Raw genomic sequence first — 22,169 nt, 5'->3', positions numbered from 1 at the left:
ACAACCACAAAATATTTCCTCATGCCTCTTTATAGTCTATCCCTACCTGGCCCCTAGCAACCACTAAACTTTCACTGTTTTTGAAATTCATCCATGTTATATCAGTAACCTGTTACTTTTAAATTACATTTTATGGATATATCACAATTTGTTTATCCATTTATCTCTTGATAGACATTTAGGCTGGTTCCCAGTTTAGGCTGATAAGCATAAAGCTCTCATAAATATTTACACTGAATTCGTTGTATGGGTATATGCTTTCATTTATATTGGGTAAATACCTGTAAGTGGGATTGCTAGACAGTATGCTAAATATGTTTAACTTTGTAAGAAATCGCTAACCCGCTTTCCAAAAGGGTTGTACCATTTTGCATTCCCATAGCAATGTATGAGACTTCCATTTGCTAATGGCTTCCCATTAAGCACTGCTGTAGCTATACCCAATAAATGTTTATACAGTGTATTTTCCCTTTTGTTTAGTTCAAAATATTTTTAAATGTTCCTCATGAGCTCTCTTCTTTGGCCAATGAATTATTGAGAAGTATGCTAATAATTTCCAAGTATTTGACAATTTTTCCAGATATATTTCTGTTTATGACGTCTAGTTTAATTCCACTGTTGTTATACTCTGTATGAATTTGAGTCCTGTTAAATGTACTTTCTTTTCATATTCTAGAGTAAGGATTACTTCTGTGATATTCCGTGTGCACTTCTGCTGTTTTTAAATGGTATGTTCTATTTTATAAATGTTAATTGGATCAAGCTGGTCTGTTATTGTTTACATCTTCGACAGCATTGCTGATTATCTGACTACATATTCTATCACGTCCAACTATAATTAGAGATTTGTCCTTCACCTTGCAGTTGTGTTGGTCTTTATTCCAGGTATTTGAAGCTCTGTTAGCATGTGCATACATCTTTAAGGTTCTTATGTCCTTTGATGAACTGATCCATTTAAAATGATAAAATCTCTAGTAATAGTCCTTGTTCTGAAGTTTAGTTTGTCTGATATTAATATGACAACTGCACCATTCTTTGGATTTGTGTTTTCATGATATTTTAATGAGCCTATCTAGGCCTTTATATTTAAAGTAGGTCTGTTGCAGCCATCACGAAATTGGGTCTTGTTTTAACCATTCTGATAATCTTTGCCTTTTAATTGGAGTATTTAGGCCATTTATTAATACATTTACTGTATTACCTTTCTTATTGTCATATTTTCTTCCTCTATTCTTGCCTTCTTTTGGGTTAACTAAATTTTTTCTAATGATTCCATTTTATCTCCCTTATTGGCTTAAAAGTGTTACCTTTTTTTTGTTTGTTTGTTTTTGTTTTTGAGACGGACTCTCCCACTGTCGCCCAGGCTGGAGTGCAGTGGCGCGATCTTGGCTCACTGCAAGCTCCGCCTCCCGGGTTCACGCCATTCTCCTGCTTCATCCTCCCGAGTAGCTGGGACTACAGTAGGCACCCGCCACCATGCCCAGCTAATTTTTTGTATTTTTAGTAGAGACGGGGTTTCACTGTGTCAGCCAGGATGGTCTCGATCTCCTGACCTCGTGATCTGTCTGCTTCGGCCTCCCAAAGTGCTGGAATAACAGGCGTGAGCCACCGCGCCCAGCCTTTTTTTTTTTTTTTTTTAGTGGATACTCTAGAGCAGGAATCAGCAAATGACAGCTCATCTTATGGCCTGTTTTTTGTTTTTGTTTTATGGCCCACAAGTTAATAAAAGTTTGCAAATGTTTAACTATTATCCAAGAAAAGTAGAAAAAAAGAGCAAAAATCTGCACCAGAGACCGCACATGGCCTGCTATATAAGTTTTCTGATGCTGCAGGACAAATTACCACAGACTTAGCAGCTTAAAATTAATTACAATTATTTAATAGCTCACTAGGTTCTCTGGGCTCTCTGGTCAAATTATCACAAAGCTGAAATCAGGGTGTTAGCCAGGCTGAGTTATCACCTGGGGCTTTGCAGAAAAATCCACTCCGAACTTCATTCTCACTTTTGGCAGCATTCAGTTCCTTGTGGCTCTAGGACTGAGACTTGTATTCCCTGCTGGCTATCAGTCAAGTTTGCTCTCAGTGTCTTCCCATGTTGGCCTCTCCCTCTGTAGTCCAGCAATGGTACACTTAAACCCTCTTATGCTTTGACAGTTAATGTCCTCCCCTACAACCAGCCAGAGAAACTCTGTCTTTAAAGGGCTTGTGTGTTACCTCCAGTCCCCCAGGGTAATTTCTCTACCCCCCAGGATAATTTCTCTATCTTAAAGTTAACTCTGCCATATTAAATAATGAATCATATTCAGCCTGGAAATTATGAAAGGCATGTATACTAGGAAAGGTGGGGGAGGGGAAAACCTTGGAGGACTGGAAAATATTTTAGAATTCTGCTTACTATACCTGCAACATCTAAAATATTTACTATTTGGATCTTTATAGAAAAAGTTTGCTCTAGTGTATAAAATATGTAGTCTACTGCCAATAAAAGTCACTACTTTATGAATAGTCAAAGTGCCTTATGACAACATCCTTCCATTCTCCCCCATTCTGTGATATTATGTCTTATATTTTGCTTTTAAATATTTTATAAGCCTCACAACCTATTTTATTATCTTTGTTTAAATAGGCATTTTTATTTAAAGAGACTTCAAATTATTTAAAAAGTCTTGTATTTGAATATGTATCATCTCTAACATTTTTCATTATTTTATTTAGATCCAAATTTCCAAGTGGTATCATTTTCCCTCTGCTTGAAGAAATTACCTTTAACATCTAATATATTACAGCTCTGCAGGCAATCAGCTCTGTTTGTCTGAAAAATTATTTTATTCTTTATTTTTGTGGTAAAATATACATGTTAAGACTTACCATTTAAGTATACAATTACATGGTATTAAGTGCAACTATCATCACTGGTCATTTCCTGAAGTTTTTAATTGTCTTAAACTGAAACTCTGTACCTATTAAACAGTAACTCCCCTTTCTCTTCTTCCTCAGCCCCTGGTAACCACTGTTCTATTTTCTGTGTCTATGAAATTGCTTATTCTAGGTACCTTACATAAGATGAATCATATTTGTTCTTTTGTGTCTGGCTTATTTCACTTAACATAATGTTTTCAAGGTTCGTCCATGTTGCAGCATGTATCAGAATTTCATTATGTTTTAAAGCTTAATAATATTGCATTATAGGTACATGCCATATTTTGTTGACATTTACCTGTGATGGACATATAGGTTGTAGGTATGTAATAGTTAATTTTATGTGTCAATTTGGAGGATATTTTTGGATAAGATTAATTTTTGAACTGTTGAACTCTGAGTATACAGATTGCCCTCCATAATGTGAATATACCTCATCCAATCAGTTGAAGCCCTGATCAGAATAAAAAAACTGACCTCTCTAACCTAGTAGGAATTAAACAGACTGCCTTTGGACTTCATCTGCACTGCCAGCTTTCCTGGGTCTCTGCCTGCCAGCCTTCAGACTTCATCTGCACCATCAGCTTTCCTGGGTCTCCAGGCTGCTGGTCTTTGGACTGGAACTGTACTGGCTCTCCTGTGCCTCCAGTCTGTCAGCCCACACCGCAAATCTGGACTCGCCAGTTTCCATAATTGTGTCAGCCAATTCTTTATAACAAATATCTTCCTAGATTAGAAGATATGTATCAAAATCTATATAGATATGTATCAAAAAGTTAAATTTAGAATTCCCTTATGATCAAACAATTCCACTTGTGGATATACACCCCAAAGAACTGAAAGCAGAGACTCAAACAGATACTTGTATACCAATGTCCAACCTGTGTTAGTCAGTTTTTGTTTTTTTCTTTTTAAGTAATAGCTTTCCTAATAGGTGTGAAGTGATATCTCCTTGTAATTTTGATTTGCATTTCCCCAATGACTAGTGATGTTTATCATCTTTTCATATGCTTATTGGCCATTTGTATATCTTCTTTGCAGAAATGTCTATTGAAGTCTCTTGCCCATTTTTATACTGGTTGTTTTGCCTTCAATTTAAAAGATATTTTCACTAGGTATAGAAATCTAGGTTGACAGTTTTTCTTTTAGTATTGGTACTCTTAAAATACCACTCCACTGTCTTATAGTTTGTATTATTTCTGATGAGGAGTCTGTTGTAATTCTTATCTTTATTCCACTGTACATAATGCTTTTTTCTATGGCTACTTTTAAGATTTTCTCTTTACCATTGATTTCTGGCAATATGATTATGATGTGCTTTGGTATGATCTTTTTTTTCATTCTGCCTTGGGTTTGTTGAATTTCCTATATTGATGGATTAATAATTTCAGTTTCTGCAAATAATTTTTGTGATTTCCTCCCCTGCTGTTTCTAGGAAACTTTAATTACGCATGTCTAACTATTTGATATTGAACCACAGGATACTGATATGCTGTTAAATTTTTACCAGACTTTGTTTTCTCTGTGTAATTCATTTTCGGTAGTTTCTATTCCTATGTCTTTAACTTCACTGATCTTTTATTTGGTAATGTATAATCAGCTGTTACTCCCATATAGTTATTTTATTTCTGATATTGCATTTTTAATCTGTAGAAGTTCCATTTTGTTTTTTTTAAATATATTTTTTCTCCCCATTTTCACATTTTCCTTTACATTCTTGAGCATATGTATAACATGTTTGAACATGTTTGTCTGCTAATTAAATTGTACCTGTCATTTCTTCTTTTTGTTGTGGATCATATTTTCTTGCTTCTTTGCATACCTGATCATTTTTAACAGCTTTATTGATGTATAACTAGCATATAATAAAGTGAATATGTTTAAACTACATACATAAGTGTTGACACATGTATATACACATGTAACTGTCAATACACTTTTAGAATACACCTAACACTCCCAAAGGTTTCCTGATGCCCTCCTGGTAAGCCCTCTTTTGCCCCTCCACACTACTCTCATCCCCAACACACATGAAAAATTCTGACTAGATACTGGCCATTGTGAATTTGACATTCTTGGTGCTGGATTTTACTGTATTATCTTAAAGGATCCTGGACTTTGTTCTAGCACACAAATAAATTATTTTAAATCAATTTGATCCTTTCAATTTTTGTTAGAATAAGTCCAATGCAGCCTTAGCCTCAGACTAATTTGGTCCCACTACTATGGCATCACCCTTCTGACATTTCTGTTCAAGGTTCTATGTCTCTATGCTAGCTGATGGCAACACAAACTATTCCCAGCCCTATGTGAGCTCTGAGAACTGTCCTATCACTTTCTGTCTCCAGCCTTATGGTATTGTGTACCACGGCTACTCAATCAGTATTCAGTCAAAGATTTGAGGAGACCCTACTAGAAATCTCTAGACTGGCACTTGCCTGCTCTTGCTCTCTTCTATCTCTGTAGCTCCCTTCTCTCCGGTATTTCCTATATATTCTAGCCACTTCTCCGCCAATGAACTTTTCTCTTCTGTCTCATCAACTCATGCACACCATTAGACTATGTTTGGGTCCTTCTCCTCATACTGCAAACAGTGCAATCCCAGGGCACACTTCATCTGTTTCCTTTCAGTTAAGAATTACAGTCTTCTACTGTTACCTGAAGTCTGAAAACAGCTGTTTCCTAGATTTTTGTCCAGTTCTCTCATCACCTGCTGCTAGAGGGCAATTCTTGTAGTAGTTAATCTTTCGTGGACAGAAACAGAAGTAAGCTGGATCTTTTAAAATATATTCACATGATTTTGACAGCCTAAATTTTAGGCAAAATGTCTTCTTGTTGAGCCTATTTCACCAATATCACCTTCTCTCTAAAGACACATCTAAAATTGTCACCCAGCTGACGACTCTTGAATCACACAATTTTATTCCCTTACATCTTGAAGGAGCTAAAATTCTGATGCCTTCATTGAGTAGAAGCTGAGAGTATTATGTCTACCACCCTCAGCTCTAGAAATAAATGTGCATCCGAGGCTGCTAAAGATTGCAAAATGTATGTACAATAAATAGCTATTTCATACTTTCACTGTCATGGTGTCAGGAGGTCGTTTCAAAATTCAATGTGAACATGTTAGGTCTATGTATTTATTGTGTACATGTCAAAGAAAAGTACCAAAATATAAGGAAGTATTGGTTTGAATGTATTCATTATATCTTTATCTCATAACATTCCACAAAGCTTAGCCCCTATGACCTTCAAAACATGAGCAAATGAGTTTTGTAGGCTTTATAGAATCATTTAAAATAGATCATTTATGAGTGATATTTTCCTGTCAATCCTGTTTGCTCAGATTATATATTCTCTAACAGGAAAAATTAATTGCTTTTAATATTGTAAAATGCCACAAGCATTATGGATATAAGGGTATTTAAGAATTAGGATGTATATAGATTGACATGGTAGCTTATCTAGGTGAAGAGAAACTAAATATCTCCTCCTCAACAACACAGTGCCAATGAATGATTTCTTTTTTAAAATACATATTTAGCCTGCAGTTTCATACCCTTCAAAGCTAGAAAAGGAGGCCAAACTCATAGAAAGAGAGCGAGAGAAATAAAACATTATAAAATCAATAAATGTGATTAAGTATTAAAGTTCACTCTACTCAAATTCTGGTATGCTTTTGAAAGAAGACACTACTGTGCTATACATTTTAATTATTTCAAGTTACTAGCATGTCATATTAGATAACACCAGTTCTTGTATTAAAGAGAATCTCTCATTTTCTGTCTTGCTTTTTTTTTTTTCTTGCGAATGTTAAGTCAAATCATCTCATTCCTAATTTCACTCAAAATTCACTAAGACTGTTGCACTATTTTCTAACCCAACACTAACTATAATAGTCCTCCCTTATCCACAGTTTCACTTTCTGCAGTTTAGGTTGTCTGCAGTCAACTGCGGTCCAAAAATAGATGACTATGATACAATAAGATATTTTGAGAGAGAGAGAGACCACGTCCACATACCTTTTATTAAAGTATAATGCGATGACTGTTCAATTTTATTATTAGTCATTGTCGTAATCCCTTACTATGTCTAATTTATAAGTTAAACTTTATCACAGGTATGGCTGTATAGGAGAAAACAGTATACAATGGGTTCAGTACTATCTGGGGCTTCAGGCATCCATTGGGGGGTGTGGACCATATGCCCTATGAATAAGGGGGAGCTACTGTACAATACAAATTCATTTCCAAATATCCTAAGAATAACCTTATCTATAGTTTGGTGTTGCAAGTTAGCATCATTCTCTTTCAACATCCTAAAAGAAAGTAAAGTCACAGCTGAAAGAACTTGAAATGTAAGCTAAATTGTAAATATAGTATGAGAATAAGGATATCTCTCATGTCTAGTCGAGAGAGAATATTTGCGGTAATTTACATTCTCCAAAGGCATATTTCTTTTTTTTTTTGAGACGGAGTTTCGCTCTTGTTGCCCAGGCTGGTGCAATCTCGGCTCACCGCAACCTCCGCCTCCCGGGTTCAAGAGATTTTCCTGCCTCAGCCTCCCTAGTAGCTGGGATTACAGGCATGTGCCACCACGCCTGGCTAATTTTGTATTTTTAGTAGAGACGGGGTTTCTCCGTGTTGGTCAGGCTGGTCTCGAACTCCCGACCTCAGGTGATCCGCCTACCTCGGCCTCCCAAAGTGCTGGGATTTCAGGCATGAGCCACCGTGCCTGGCCAGCATATTTCTTTTTATTTGAAGAATACTGATATGATTTTTGCTGTGTGAGATAATTAGCTAAAGTGTCATATTTTGATGTGCACATTATTACTTTACTCACAGTTACAAACTGAACCTTAAATTTGACTGCCATTCTTTTAAATCTGTCTCCAAGATTACAAATAGCTAAGACTGTGGATGACTTTTCTAAGTTCATCACCACTGCTAAAACGAATTCAAAGTGAGTCTATATTAACAATGTGTGAGCAGTACATACTTGAAAACAAAAGATAGTATACTGTTATTAATAACAGTGCCCCCTAGCCAGCTATGTGTTTGGAATGCTGTGCAAATAGTTTAACCAAAGGGGTCTTTGTTCTTCACTCTCACAAAATTAAAAGTTGTATTAAAGCACATGCAATGGGTACTCAATACACTTCTCAAATACATTTGTATTTCTAAAGACTTTCTTTTACATTTCTAACACTCTATTTAGGTTTAACAATGGTAAAAATTTAATAAAAATTAGCCAAAAACTTCCTCCACAAAATTTTCACCAAATTTCACCTATTTATAAACTTCGGTATTGTGTTTTTTTTTTTTAACGGCAATTGAATTTAAAGTTTAATTTGCATGAGACAGTTTATATTTTAACCCAAGGTGACTATGGTCTAAGATCTATTATAAATAAATAATAAATTTTGCAGTAAAAACGTTTATATTCTTCTTCCTTAAAAAATGGCTATTGAGATTTTCTCAAGCAATTAAACACCAGCTTTAAAAGTTAAGAGTATCTTAATAAAAAGCACTAATGCACTCATTTTACCATTTTGACAAATAAAAATAAGGTATCAGGAAGTACTGTTATCCCATTTGACCAAAGAGGAAACAAGCCCAATGATTATCAATACCTATGTCCATAATATAACATGAAACATATTTTAGACAGGTGCTTCTAAATACATGATTCCCAAATACTTGACCTACTAGTACTAATTCAGTAAAACAACTGAGGTACACCTGCTAATATTGTTGCAACAAAACATTAAAGCATAAAACTAGTGTTTGGCTATGCTTTAAAAATTGTTATTGTGACCAAAAATGCAGGCAAGTATTCCAAAACACCAAAGTGATGAGTTAATTTATTCAAGAGTTACCACTCCTATGGCATTAATTTGCGAAAGGGATTTTTAACAGAGTATGCAAACCAAGAAGGGCCAGATTATCAAAATCTAACAGACTCTGCCAAGTTACCCATCCACTTCTGAATGGCTGGGCCATTCCTAAAGTGTTACCTCGTCAAAATGGACACAGATACCAAAGAGCGCATCATCTGTGCCAAAGCGTTCAAACACAGCTCAAAACATCACAATAGCAACACAGTCCACAAGGACCAATCTGCTATAGCAGCATTTCTAAAAAGGCATTCACAGTGCCAGGAAGTATTAAACAAGCACCTAGGCACTAATGAAAGGGATGAAGCCAGTGTCATTTCAGATCTTTTATTATAGTTATTTATGAATATCTTGTCTTCTTTTTGTGAGGGAAGCACCTTCTTGAAGAGGGCATCTCTCTCCGACTCATCTTTGTGGTCACAAGGTGATATATATTATATATATTATATGTTATATATAATATAGGCCTCTGATATTAAGAGCGAACTAAACCTGGCATAGAAGAAGCTTAATCTAAGAGATTCCGCTACATTAGAAGACAATTCTGGGGAATGTGACCACTTGGGATTTCCTGTGCTACCCCTGATTGGGATGGGGCTCCATTTCCTTCTAAATGGTTAGTTTTATGAGATATCCTAATATGTTTTTGTTTCTAAATCCCTCCCTCAGTGTGCATATTTCTCAGAGGATCTAAGTGTACAGATTAATAGCTTACTGTGGCTATTCCATTTACAGTGTGTCTTGCAAAGATAAGAACTATGAAAAGGATGAAAATTTCAGAGGGAAGTAACAATAACTTGCTGAGAAGTGCACAGCTTGAGTATTGGAGTTTATTGAGAATAAGTTTTGACAAAAATGTCTTCATTTCCTTTTTTTTAAGATAAGGTATCTAGCCTAGTAGATCACAGAAACAAACATATAGACACGGTACAGAGACACAGTACCAAGGCATTTGACAAACCATTGCAAGAACAGAGAATTATGGATGGACTGACAAAGTAAAGGGCCCAGGACACCCTGGAGTGGTATTTATTGTACAGTGACATAGAATGATGACTTCATAAATAAAGAAATCCAAACTAAAGAGATTTGCTTCCAGTAAGTGTAGACAAACCTTTTTCATACTCTTTTTCTATAAAGAAATAGAAAAATTATGAGAAAACAAACACACACATCTATTTGAGGACATTCGAGAACTAAGGCAGCAAGAACTTGTGTTAAAGATCCAAAAGAGGCCGGGCGCCGTGGCTTACGCCTGTAATCCCAGCACTTTGGGACGCTGAGGTGGGCGGATCACGAGGTCAGGTGTTCGAAACCAGCCTGGCCAACATGGCGAAACCCCATCTCTACTAAAAATACAAAAAATTAGCTGCGCGTGGTGGCAGGCACCTGTAGTCCCAGCTACTCGGAAGGCTGAGGCAGGAGAATCCCCTGAACCCAGGAGGCGGAGCTTGCAGTGAGCTGAGATGGCGCCACTGTACTCCAGCCTGGGAAACAGAGCAAGACTCTGTCAAAAAAAAAAAAATCCAAAAGATAAGGGAAGCTCAGTGTCATAATCCAAACGTGGCACTGTTTCTGCTTTTGAGGTATTTGCCCACACAACAGAGAAAGTGAAAGGCTGGGAGCATGCAGTGACTGAGCATCTGAGACACAGAGAAGGGCTGGCAGCCCCACAGAGCTAAGGCATAGGGAAGAGACGTGAAGTTCAGCCTCTATCGAACGGAAGGGGCCCTGGTAAAACACCTCAAGAGTTCAACTGGGATTTTGAAGAGCTTTGCCCCAAAAGAAAAGGGAAACTGGAAATTGACCCGCCCTTAGAGAAGGACTGAAGCCCAGGCTACAGTCAGCTCAAATCATGATTATATTAAAATTACCTGCCCCTGGCCTGACTACCTAGAAGAAACAAAACTAAATCCTCTCTAGGATGACAAAGTGTTCAAAAATTACACATTAATGTGCAGAATTTGGGCAAGTAACTAGAAACAATTGAAAAATAACCAAATAGAAATTCTGAGATTAAAACTTTTTTTAATTTTAATAGAGATTATGTCTTGTTATGATGCCCAGGCTGGTCTTGAACACCTGGCCTCAAGCGATCCTCCTACCTTGGCCTCCCAAAGTGCTGGGATTACAGGTGTGAGCCACTGCACCCAGCTTCAAATATAAGTTTTTGAACTGAAAAATACAATGTATTTAAGTTGATGTCAATAATAAAAGAAAATCTACAATTGTTTGAAAATTAAGCAAAGCACTCATATGAGAAATCATAAAGGAAGTTAGAAAATATTTTGATCTGAATAACAATGGAAATATAAAATTCAAAACTTGTGAGATGTAGGCAAAAGCCTGTGCATAAAGTAACTTACAGACTTAGTGCAGACATGAGCAAGTAAGAAGGGCTGAAACTGGCAGTATCCACTGAGATATGTACAGTCAGGTGCCACATGTCCACATTTCCCTGCATATAAGACGGTATGTCTCGCACTGCCTTTTCTACCATTGGGTAAGTTTAGACACAAATACCACTGTGTGTTATAATTCTAGGTACTGAATGTACTTACAATACGTACTTACAGTACTCAGTAGAGTATCATACGGTACAGGTTTGTAACCTGGAAGCAATAGCCTATCCCATATAGCTGAGGTGTATAGTAGCCCTATGATACGGGCTTGCATTAGTATACTCTGTGATGTTCACAGGACAAGGGAATTGCCTAACAATACACTTCTCAGAATGTATACCCGTTGTTAAGTGAGCCATGGCTGTATTTTTTTAAATAAGTTTTATTGTGTATATTTGAGGCTTACAACATGATGTTATGGGATACATGGAGATAGTAAAATGATTACTATAGTGAATCAAATGAACATATCTATCAACTCACACAGTTACCATTTTTTGTCACAAAATCTACTTATTTAACTTATTTAACAAGAATCCCTAATACAATACAAAGTTATTCCCTATAGTCCTCATGTTGTACATTACATCTGTAGACTTGTTCATCCCACATATCTGCACCTTTTATCCTTTGAACCACATCTCACCATTTCATCTCCCCTCACCTCCGCCCCAACCCCGAGGTCCACGGTAACCACTGTTTTATTCTCTATCTCAGTATATTTGATCTCCTTTTAAGGGTCCACATATAAGTGTTCCACATATAATGCATAATAGACATGTACATTAAGGCATAATTTTTAATAATCAGAAATTGAAATAAACTTTAATGTACATCAATATTACACGAGATAAAGAATTTATGGTATGTACACAAAAGTGGAACACTATACAGCAACAAAAATGAATGTGGATCTCAAAATGCTGTTGAGCAAGGCGAGCCATCAAATTAACACATATGGTATCCCGTCTTAGGAAGTTCAAAGCAGGTGAAAAATTAACCCTCAGTGCTCATGAGGCTAGTACCACCTTAAGGGAGAGGGGAAATAATGAGGAGAAATCATGGTAATAACCTAGTTCAAGACCAGGGTATTGGTTACATGAGTTTATTTACTTGGTGACCAGACTTTAATATTCTAAAAATCAAGGATAAACAAGTTCTGGCCTTAACAACAGTTTAGTTAAAAAGATTCAGGCCAAGATTCAGGAAACACCTCTCCATGAGGCATTATGCGGACCTAGTAAAGTCTGACTTAGACTTTTAAGTTGTGGGCATCTTGAAATATTGGGTTGTCTGACAAAAGAGCAACTTGGCTTAACTCTGGAGGACAAAACTCAGCACAATGAGGGAAAGCAAGTTACAAGACTCAAATTTTGATTCAATATTCTAACTGCTAACAATAAAACTGCCCAATAGGCCAGGCGCAGTGACTCACACCTATAATCCCAGCACTTTGGGAGGCTAAGGCGGGCAGATCACTTGAGGTCAGGAGTTCAAGACCGATGTGACCAGCCTGGCCAACATGGTGAAACCCCATCTCTACTAAAAATACTAAAATTAGTTGTGCATGGTGGCACGCGCCTGTAATCCCAGCTTCTCTGGAGGCTGAGGCAGGAGAATTGCTCGAACCCAGGAGGCGGAGATTGCAGTGCGCTAGCCTGGGTGACAGAGTGAGACTTCATCTCAAAAAAAAACAAAAAACAAAAAAAAAACAACACTGCCCAATAATGGAACACATTGTCTCAATAATAAAGACTATCCCATACTCTGAACTTGTTCACATCAAGGTAGGAGGACCACTCATCAGAGATAAGGGGAGGAGTTTTCTACACCAAATGGAGATGAGAACTGATCACTAAAGCCCCTTCCACAGCCTTCAGACTCTATGCATATGGGTCAACATAGAACCACAATTTAAAACCTCTTACCCTTAATCTTGTAGTGGAGATCTCAGCTTTTAAAATATCGGGATCATATTTAGTACTGGATGAAGATCCTGAGAATACTTTTATAGAGAAAAAAGAAAAACTAATTATTTACAAGCTGCATAACTAGTTCTCAGCTTAGAATTTACTGAAGCTAAAAACAAGATTTATGTGCTTCTGTGAATACTTGCTTTCTTTTTATAATTCTTTTATTGCCATTCATCAGACACCTAAATATAAAAAGTAATCTTCAAACCTCTACCATTTTTTTTAACTCCATAAAGAGAAATGTCATTAAGACTTGGTGCTTAATTTTCTTCTGGATTTTATACACACTATGTCCTTAGAGGACTATACTGCAGCAGTATATCAGAGTTTTGCATTGTATCAAGGAATTTATAATTTAAGCAGAACTGCTGAGCTCATCACAGCTGCTTCTTTAAACAAAGCCAGCTCCAAATAGTCAATGAGGGAGCGGTAAATCAACGCAGATGGTCAACAGAAATTACACTCTATGTAATAGTTCCAGTTCCTCCCCACTAAAAATATTGTACAAAAGTAGCAAAAAGGGCCAAACTACTTGCACTGTCCTGAAAAGGTAAAAATTAACTCGTAAATGCACAAAAGGCAACCTGGCAGAGGCAGGTGCAGAAACAGAAGGCATGCATAACCCCCAAATGGGGATTCTTTTATCTGAAGTAGGGGTGAGAAAATCTGGGGTGTGCCCTCACCTCTCAACGGTTTTGAGAGACTCTTCCTGCTTAGGAGGGAAAAGGACTCAAAATTAAACTCCATAGAAATGTAAGTGGTCTTCTGTTATCTACAATTCAGTCTCCACTTCTAAAGTCTGAATAGCCACACTGTACTTACAGCTTGTGCGAGAACTTGACTTTTCCTTATAGGCATCATTTAATCGCACGTATTCATCCAGGGCCAGCGCCAGCCTCTGCTCCTTCACATGGTACAGTTCCTTCTGTGTCCGGAGGGCATCCTGTGCCACAGAGAGGTAGTCCTTGAGCATCTTCTCCTGTTCTCCCCTCCATTGTTTTCTTGGATCTTCTATCTGTGTGGTTTCTGAAAACATTAGGTGGAGGGTATTTTTTAGAATTTAACTTTGTTTTCCGGATTGTTTAAGCTTTAGGGAGTAGGCTAGCTTAAGTTCTTGTATCCTCTAAGGATTTTATTTAGCTGTGCTGGAGTGACTGCTCCAGAAATTTTATAGTTTTATTTTACCCAGTCTCATCAACTTCCTTCCTCTTCCAGGTTCTCATCAATAGTGTATTCTCACTATAAATCTACCACACACAATGTTGTCAATCAGATCATTCAAGAATTCTGTGATTCCCCAGTGCCTACAGAATAAAAGCCAAGCTATTCATTCCAGCACTCAAGGCCCTGCATAATCGGGACCCAACCTACCTTCATTCACCTAATACAGGACTCTAGCCACACTGCCCTCTGCATCAGCACTCATCAAAGCTGGTCTACTCTGCAGACCAACACCAGTCCATGAACTCAGTTTCATGTCCACAACAGTAAGGACAGAAATAGAGAGAAAACATTTTGTAATCATTATAGCGATTTTAGTTAGTTATTGTTTATCTGTTGATAAACATTGTGCATTTCTTTGTGTGTATACATTTTCACTTTTCTAGTAATTCACATTTTCTTGTATTTTACAAAAATATCGGTGAGTCCGCAGTGGATCTGAAATTTAAAAATGAACAAACAAACAAAACCCTGGTCCTGTTTATACAGAATGCTCTAGCCTAAGGTCCTGGTTCTTGCTTCTGCACTTCCGCAAACTACAATCAACCAGAGACCCTTTTTTAAAAAAAACCCAGACCAACTAGAGTTTCTGTGGGTGGAACCCAGGCACTGTAGATTTAAAAGCTGCTCAGGTGATTCCAGTGAGCAGCCGAGCCCAAGAACCAGTGCTCTGCAACAGCATTCACATGCTGCCTCCTCCAGAAGGAGCCCCAGCCACCTCATCTGCAAGTCAGCCCTTTATCCTCTGTCTTCCATGGCAGCTTACACTCAGTTTAAAACTCCAAACACATTCTTTACTGTAAAGCTACAGTAGGGGCCATAAAACACGAAGAAAAACAAAAACAAAAGAATCAGATTACCCTAAACATTTTATGTTCTCACATTTAAAAATTCACATGTTTCTGACCACATGTTGGGCCAAGGAGTTGGAGTGTACTGGTGTCCAGCACTGGGATACCACGGTGTATACAAGAGAATGGATAGTTTTGGTGATGGTTAGTGTAGGTTGGTTAAGAGATATCCCCCTGTGTCTGCAGACATGTACTGGACCCCTCTGCTGTGAAAGAAAGGAGAGTGGCCATTTGCCAGTAGAGGAAGGGGTTGAGAATGGGACAGAGTAAATAAAAGAGGTTTCCTGGATGCTGATGTTCTATTTCTTTCACCCATCGAAATTACACAGTTCACTTCTAAAATATTTGTTAAACTTTGTTATTTCAGTCTACGCACTTTTCTGTGTGTTGTCTTCAGTAATACATGTTTTAAAATAAAAGTAGAATAGTTCAAAGGCATAAAAACTATGGTATTGTGACTTAAGATCTCGTCTCTAGCAGGACATCGTATCTGAGTGGACCCCACTCCCAACAACAGCAAACACAAACGGGATAATGTGGGACAAAAAGAAGCACGGCTTTAATACAGAAAACACATGAAGCTTCATACACAAAAGGCCAACAGAGATTTTTAAAAACACAAAGAAGGCCAATGGTGGAAAAACAGGGCCACTGTAACTAGAAGTGAAAATATATGAACAACAGTTTTCAGATGTTGGACAACAGTAGTACAGGATTGTGATCTCTGAAAGAAGTGAAATGAACCCCACGATTATCCTACATTTCTGTCTGAAAGCACTTTTTGGACAGCAGTGCAAAGAGGGGTAACTCAAGCAGAGAAAGGAGGCACTGCTGAATTGAAGGGAGAGGGAAGCGGATTTCACGGAAGCCATGACAGGTGGAATTTGTAAAGCAAAGCACAGGAGAAGCTCCAGAGACTGGAGAAGTTCCAGAAATTTGCACAGGGGTCACAAGAAGTCTGTGAGTGAATGCTAAGATGACAAGGGGAAATGCACAAGGCCAGGCAAAGGACAACTGGGATGCTATAGGCAGATAAATTCCCCAAGCTCACACAGGGCTGTGACAGTTTCAAATTATGACCAGCCAGAGGAGAAAGGCCACAGTGAACATCTAGGGAATCCAGTGGACACCACAGCAAAGTTACAACTTAACAACGGAGCTAAATAAGACATAGGGTAAAGGCTACTCTGAACCTAACCTAACAAAGCTTTGAAACAAGCTTCTAAAGGACCAAGCTGGTCAGCAAGTAACTTAACTGCCAGTCAGAAGAAAAAAAGTATAAAACTCCCTAAAAGGCACAAAACCTAGCACTCAATGAAAACAACAACAACAAAACCAACTTTATAATGTCTAGCATCCACTATAATGTTACCAACATAAAAAGCACAAAAATATGTCCCATAATCAGGAGAAAAATCAGTCAATAGAAACAGATCTCGAAATGTAGAAATGATGGAATAAGCATAATCTAGATAAAACAGCTATGTTGCAACAGAATAGAGTCCAAAAATAAACCTGCACATCTACTGACTATTGTTCAAATAGCCAGTAAGCAGATGAAAGGAGACTCAACATCACTAATCATCAGGGAAATACAAGTCAAAACTATAATGGGATACCACTGCTCACTATGTAAAATGGCTAGAATTTAACAACTGGCAATGCCAAGTGTTGAAGAGGATGTGGTGCAATTGGAATTCTCATTCATTGCTACTGGAAATCTAAAATGGTGCAATCACTTTGGAGAACAACTTAGCAATTACCATACAACCCAGCAATCCTACAACTTGTTATTTACCCAAGAGATATGAAAATATGTATCTACGAAAGACCTCTAAACAAATGCTCATTAACAGCTTTATTCATAATAGGCAAAACTATTACAGGTAATGGCTAAGCAAATTGTGGTACATCCATACAATAAAATACTACTCAGCGATAAAATGAAACAAAATACTCAACAGCAATATATAAGACTCTCAAACACATGCTGAGTGAAAAGATGCCAGACACAAAAGACCACATGCTGTATGATTCCATTTATATGAAATTTGGGCAAAAGTAAAGCTAATCCAATGACAGAAAGTGGTTGCCTGGGCCCAGCAGTACTGAGAAGTACTTGTTACAAGAGAGCAAGAAGAAAGCTCTTTTTGAGGGGATGGAAATGTTCCCTATCTTGATTATTGTGATAGTTACATGGTATACACTTGTCAAAACTCAGGAATTGTACAGTGAAAATAGATGCAATTTATGTATTTGTATATAATAATAAAGCTGATTTACAGTTTATTATTAAAATATGCTTTACAAGGTTCAAATGAATGACTGATGATGACTGATAAAGAGAAATGAGGTATAATGGAACAGCAATAAAAATCCTTTGCCACTACCAGCTGTTGAAAAGAGCACTGATTAGGGAGTAAGGCCGTGTGGGTTCCATATCCACCTAGCCAGATGTGAGACTCTAAGAGAAGTATTTTACCTCTCTTACTCTCACGTCTCTCGATTGTAAAAAGAGGGTGAAATATGGACAAATATTTTCTGATGCAGCCTTTCTAGTGGACACTGTTGGTGTCCTATCCTGGTATTCTCGGGTCTTTCTGCCACGGCCTGCTGTTTGTTGCTGATGGATGTCTGACCGCTCTAGAGCACTTCGCTAACTCACCTGCAGCCCATGACTGACTAGTGAAGACGACAGAAAGAACTCCCAGGTAGGGCAAACTCTGAGGTAGAAATTGTACTTTAGAGCCACCACAACCATGTGGAGTCAGAGACTTCACAGAAATAAAACCTTCAGTTGTTTCTTTCCCTTCACTTTCTTTCTTTCCTCATTTCCTTACTGGTTTATCCTGGGATTTCCTTCATACACCACTTTCACTTAAATTCTTGGCTTAGGGCTTGCTTCTGAGAGAACTCAACCCAACATACCCTTGTATAATCTATGCAGATGAAAACTGAAGAAGTTTGGTCTTGGACTGTACTAGTCATAGCCTCCCGTGATGGCTCTTATAACACTGTGCGCATGGGCAAGGCAGGGGACAAATGAGAGGAAGAATCACTCTTGAAAATAAAAAAGGAAAATAAACCTGTCATTAATAGAGAAATGTAACAGCAAGTTCTAGCAATTGTTTTCTAAGATTCTACTAGAGAACTGAATAAATAAGCTGCTCTGGTTATTGTAAAACAAAATTAGTTTAAGGCACAGCCTAACTGCCTCAATAAAATCATTTTTGTGCACCATTAATAACAGTACTCTTAGATTTTAAGCCCTTGATGTCATATCATACCTGAAAATACTTCCACAGCCCACTCAGAGTTCCACAACCCCTTTCTTAGGGGTGTAGAGAGTGTACATTAGTCAGCCCAGGCCACACTGGAAATGAAAGGGGTGAATACAGAAGGACTATGGAACATATAAAAGGAAAGTGTTCCAACAAGAACCTCAACACTTATTACTAGAAGGGGATGAGAAGGGACAGAGGTGCAGGAGGAAGAAGAAAAAAACAAAATGATACGGTAGCACTACCACCTGAGTGATAATGCAGGTACCTCAGAAGGGCTGAGGTACCCGCGCTGTGAAAAACTAAACAGGAAAAGGAGGGATAACTCTTCCTTCCACCTAATACCTGAATAATTAAAATGATTCCATATTGGAATGTACATTGACAATACTGAGACTCAGGTCATAATGAAAGTTTAAAAAAAAAAAAAGCAAATGAATTATTTTGAGTCCTGAGGAAGTTTTAAGAATATGAATACTGGAAAAAAGAACTGAGTTGTAATATCCCAGTAGTTAAGATCATAAACCCTGTATTCAGTCTAACTGAGTTCAAATCCAGGTGTGTCATTTACAAACTGTGTGACCTTGAGCAGGTTCTTAAACCTTTCCAGGGTTCAATTTCCTCCTTAATAAAATGGAGCTAATTCAGGGGGCTGTTTGGAAGATTAAATGAGATACTGCAAAATACAAAAAGCCTTTAATGCCAGCAAGCTATAACACTGTCTCTGATACTTAGATTGCAAAAGCAAAGAAATTATAAAGTCACATTCCTTTCCCCAGCCTTGACTCCAGAGAGCATCTGTGTCTAGAACTAAGGCTCCACAGATCACTCTGCACCCATGTTAACCTACCCTGGCTTGAACCAGCTGATGAAAATGGGATAGAGTCAGCTGTAACAAATGAATTATATATACATATGCTCAACACTTCCCCTCAATCTGTGCACATGGCAGCAACACTGGGGAAAAAAGAGACTTGTAACTTAATAAATTATAATATTATATCCACTCTGCTCCCTCTTCCCTTAGTGGAATTTGCACACTCCACCACATATGTATTTATACAAGATGTAAGGGGCAGATCAGCAGATGAGACTGAAAAACAATCAAGAAAATATTGCTTCTCAAAGTTTCTTAGTATGACACATAATGCTGCACTTTCCATTTGTCAGTGGATGGTGTATTGATCATTTTTTTAAATTTTATATATTTTATGATGTTTTGATGTCTTGGGGGCCTTGCTGTCTGGGAAGAGACTGCCCCTCCCAGGGCTAATTTAATTCTTAGAGACAGCAGATGACTCCCATGAGCCCATCCTTCATATGTAAACCAACAGTCCAAAGCCCATATCCCTAACCTCTCTTTTATCTAACTCACACTCCAAACCAGTATTTCCCCTGCCCTACGTCACCCCCAGGGAAGACACTGGACAACTAGAGACCATTCCCATAACCCAGAGTCTGCTGAAATTATTCAGTCTAGCCAATCCTAAACTTGTTCAGATTGCCTACCCCGCCTCACTCATTCCTTCCCCAGGAAACCACAACACAGGCTCTGGGCCATGATTTCTCCTCTGCTCCTTCTGCCTCCCAACGAACCGAAGCGCTTCCGCACTATGTGGCCCGGAATGCTGTAGTATGCCCCCTTCCCTTGAGAACTATAATAAGACTTCTTTCAATGGCACTGACCTCTTCCCATCATCACTCAGTCACCTCTATAAATTAAATCCTGGGTATAATCAAAACAAGATGGGCCATAGGGCTGGCCACTATATGAACGTAAGAAGCTGTTCCTGATAGATTAGAATAGAAATACTATCAATTTTCTGGAATGCCCAGGGACACATACTGTCTTCAAAAAGCTTTGCCTGGTAATCTCAATCTTAATGTAGCCCTGCGAAGTATTTCTGGTTGGCCCCAAGAGCTACAGCAAGTCAAAACCTAGAGAATAATCTGCTATATTTATATATTATTTGTTCGTTAATAAGTCAGAGGGCATCTGACTTGGCCCACAGGAATTTCTAGAGACCAGACTGGTTCTGTGGGGGTGTTTAATCTGGCCTCTAGGGATAAGGGATGACTCTAAACTAAAGTGATTCAGGCTGTGAAGCCTGGGTCCTTTTGAGGCCAAGAGAAGCCCTGGGTGATCAACAAAATGGCCTGAGTCAGACGGGCACAATGCAAGCACTGCTTTAGACCTAGAGCTCTTGCCTCACACTCACTGGCTAAAGTTGAGCTTTCTCTAAAGTAGTATTTTAAACACTAATTTTAAAGATGTAAATATTTAAATATGCAAAAGATGTATATCTCACCTAACTGTGAAAAAAACAAACAAACTGTATGCTAGAGCTGATGTCTAAACAAGAGATGTACAGGATGGACAGACCCTCCAGCCAAGAATCTTCAAGGACATCACCACCACAAGGCAGCCCGGCCATCTGGAGAATGTGGGAGATGGGCAGAGATCAGTCAATAAGAGTCCAAACTTCTCAGGTTTAAATATTCATTATAACTCAGGTCTCTGATTATCCTGATATTTAATACCTGTATCTATTTCCAATATTTACATATGTGAGTGCAACCTGCCTCAAAGTATAGAACTCATCCTCTAACAAATATAAATGTATGGTCTTCAAAAGTTTTCAGAACTGTAGATGACTCCCAATAATCCTCATCTCCTAGTAATTTATGCCTCTTGAGTATGGGCTAGATCTGATGGCTTGCTTCTAATGAACAGAACATAGAATAAGTGACAAGATATTACTTCTGAGATTAGGTTACAAAAGACTGTGCTGTTGTCCTGCTCACTCTCTCTCTCCCTGATTCTTCTTGGCTTTTTGGCTCTAACAAAGCAAGCTGCCCCGTTGTGAGCTGTCCTGTGGAGAGGCCCACGTGGCATGGAATGAGGGAGGCCTGTGGTCAGCAGCCAACAAGGAAGTGAATCCTGCCAACAACCGCACGAGTGGCTTGGAAGCAAATCTTTCTCCAGTCAGCCGGGAGGTGACTGCAGCCTGGCTGACACCTTGATTGCAAACCACCACAGAGACCCTGAGCCAGAGGATCCAGCCAAGTCTTGCCTAGATTCATGGCCCACAGAAACCATGAGATAATAAATATTATTTTAAACCACTAAGTTCTGGGACAATTTGTGACGATGAGATACATAATTAATAAACTAATGAAATAAAGAGATAATAAAAATTAAAAATGTATGTTAAAAATCTGAAATGTTCTTAAGTTATAATAATTATAAGATACGTACTCTCAGTTCTCTCTCAATCTTTTGAGGTTTCAGCCAATCATATTTCCCTCCATCTTGGGGACACGGTATATTTCAATAAAATATTTGTCACTGGCTAAAATGCCACAAAACACTGACTGACACTTAAATGAATAAAGTGCAATAATGATGATGATAATAAACTATCAGCATTTGTCTTGGATAGGTCAGGAAAAACACTCCAATAGACTGGTTTAAACACCGCATATTACAAGAGAGTCAGTGGGAAGCATTCTCATTTCTGAAATACTGCACAATTCAAATATGAACTACAAAAGAGGGTTCCCAAAGGCATCTTAGAAGAAGGCTTCATAAAACAGGATGGTGCTTCATCTCCATCGTTGTATTT

The 22,169-nt window shown here is 38.1% G+C and overlaps 1 protein-coding gene across 2 annotated transcripts in view; it reads right to left on the bottom strand.

Moving 5' to 3' along the window:
• The window catches only part of WWC2 (WW and C2 domain containing 2), a 212,587-nt gene that overhangs the window by 91,092 nt on the left and 99,326 nt on the right, over positions 1-22,169 (bottom strand). For both annotated transcript variants that reach the window (XM_002815328.6, XM_054554785.2), the window contains 2 exons: positions 14,013-14,216; positions 13,146-13,222 (listed from right to left, as the gene is read on the bottom strand). In XM_002815328.6, coding sequence (XP_002815374.1) covers positions 13,146-13,222; positions 14,013-14,216 — 281 coding nt within the window. The remainder of the gene's footprint in view (positions 1-13,145; positions 13,223-14,012; positions 14,217-22,169) is intronic.

This window comes from Pongo abelii, chromosome 3 (genome assembly GCF_028885655.2).
Source record: "Pongo abelii isolate AG06213 chromosome 3, NHGRI_mPonAbe1-v2.0_pri, whole genome shotgun sequence".
Classification (NCBI taxonomy): domain Eukaryota; kingdom Metazoa; phylum Chordata; class Mammalia; order Primates; family Hominidae; genus Pongo; species Pongo abelii.
Note: the sequence above shows the minus strand (reverse complement) of the source record. Positions and strands in the feature narration are given on the sequence as shown.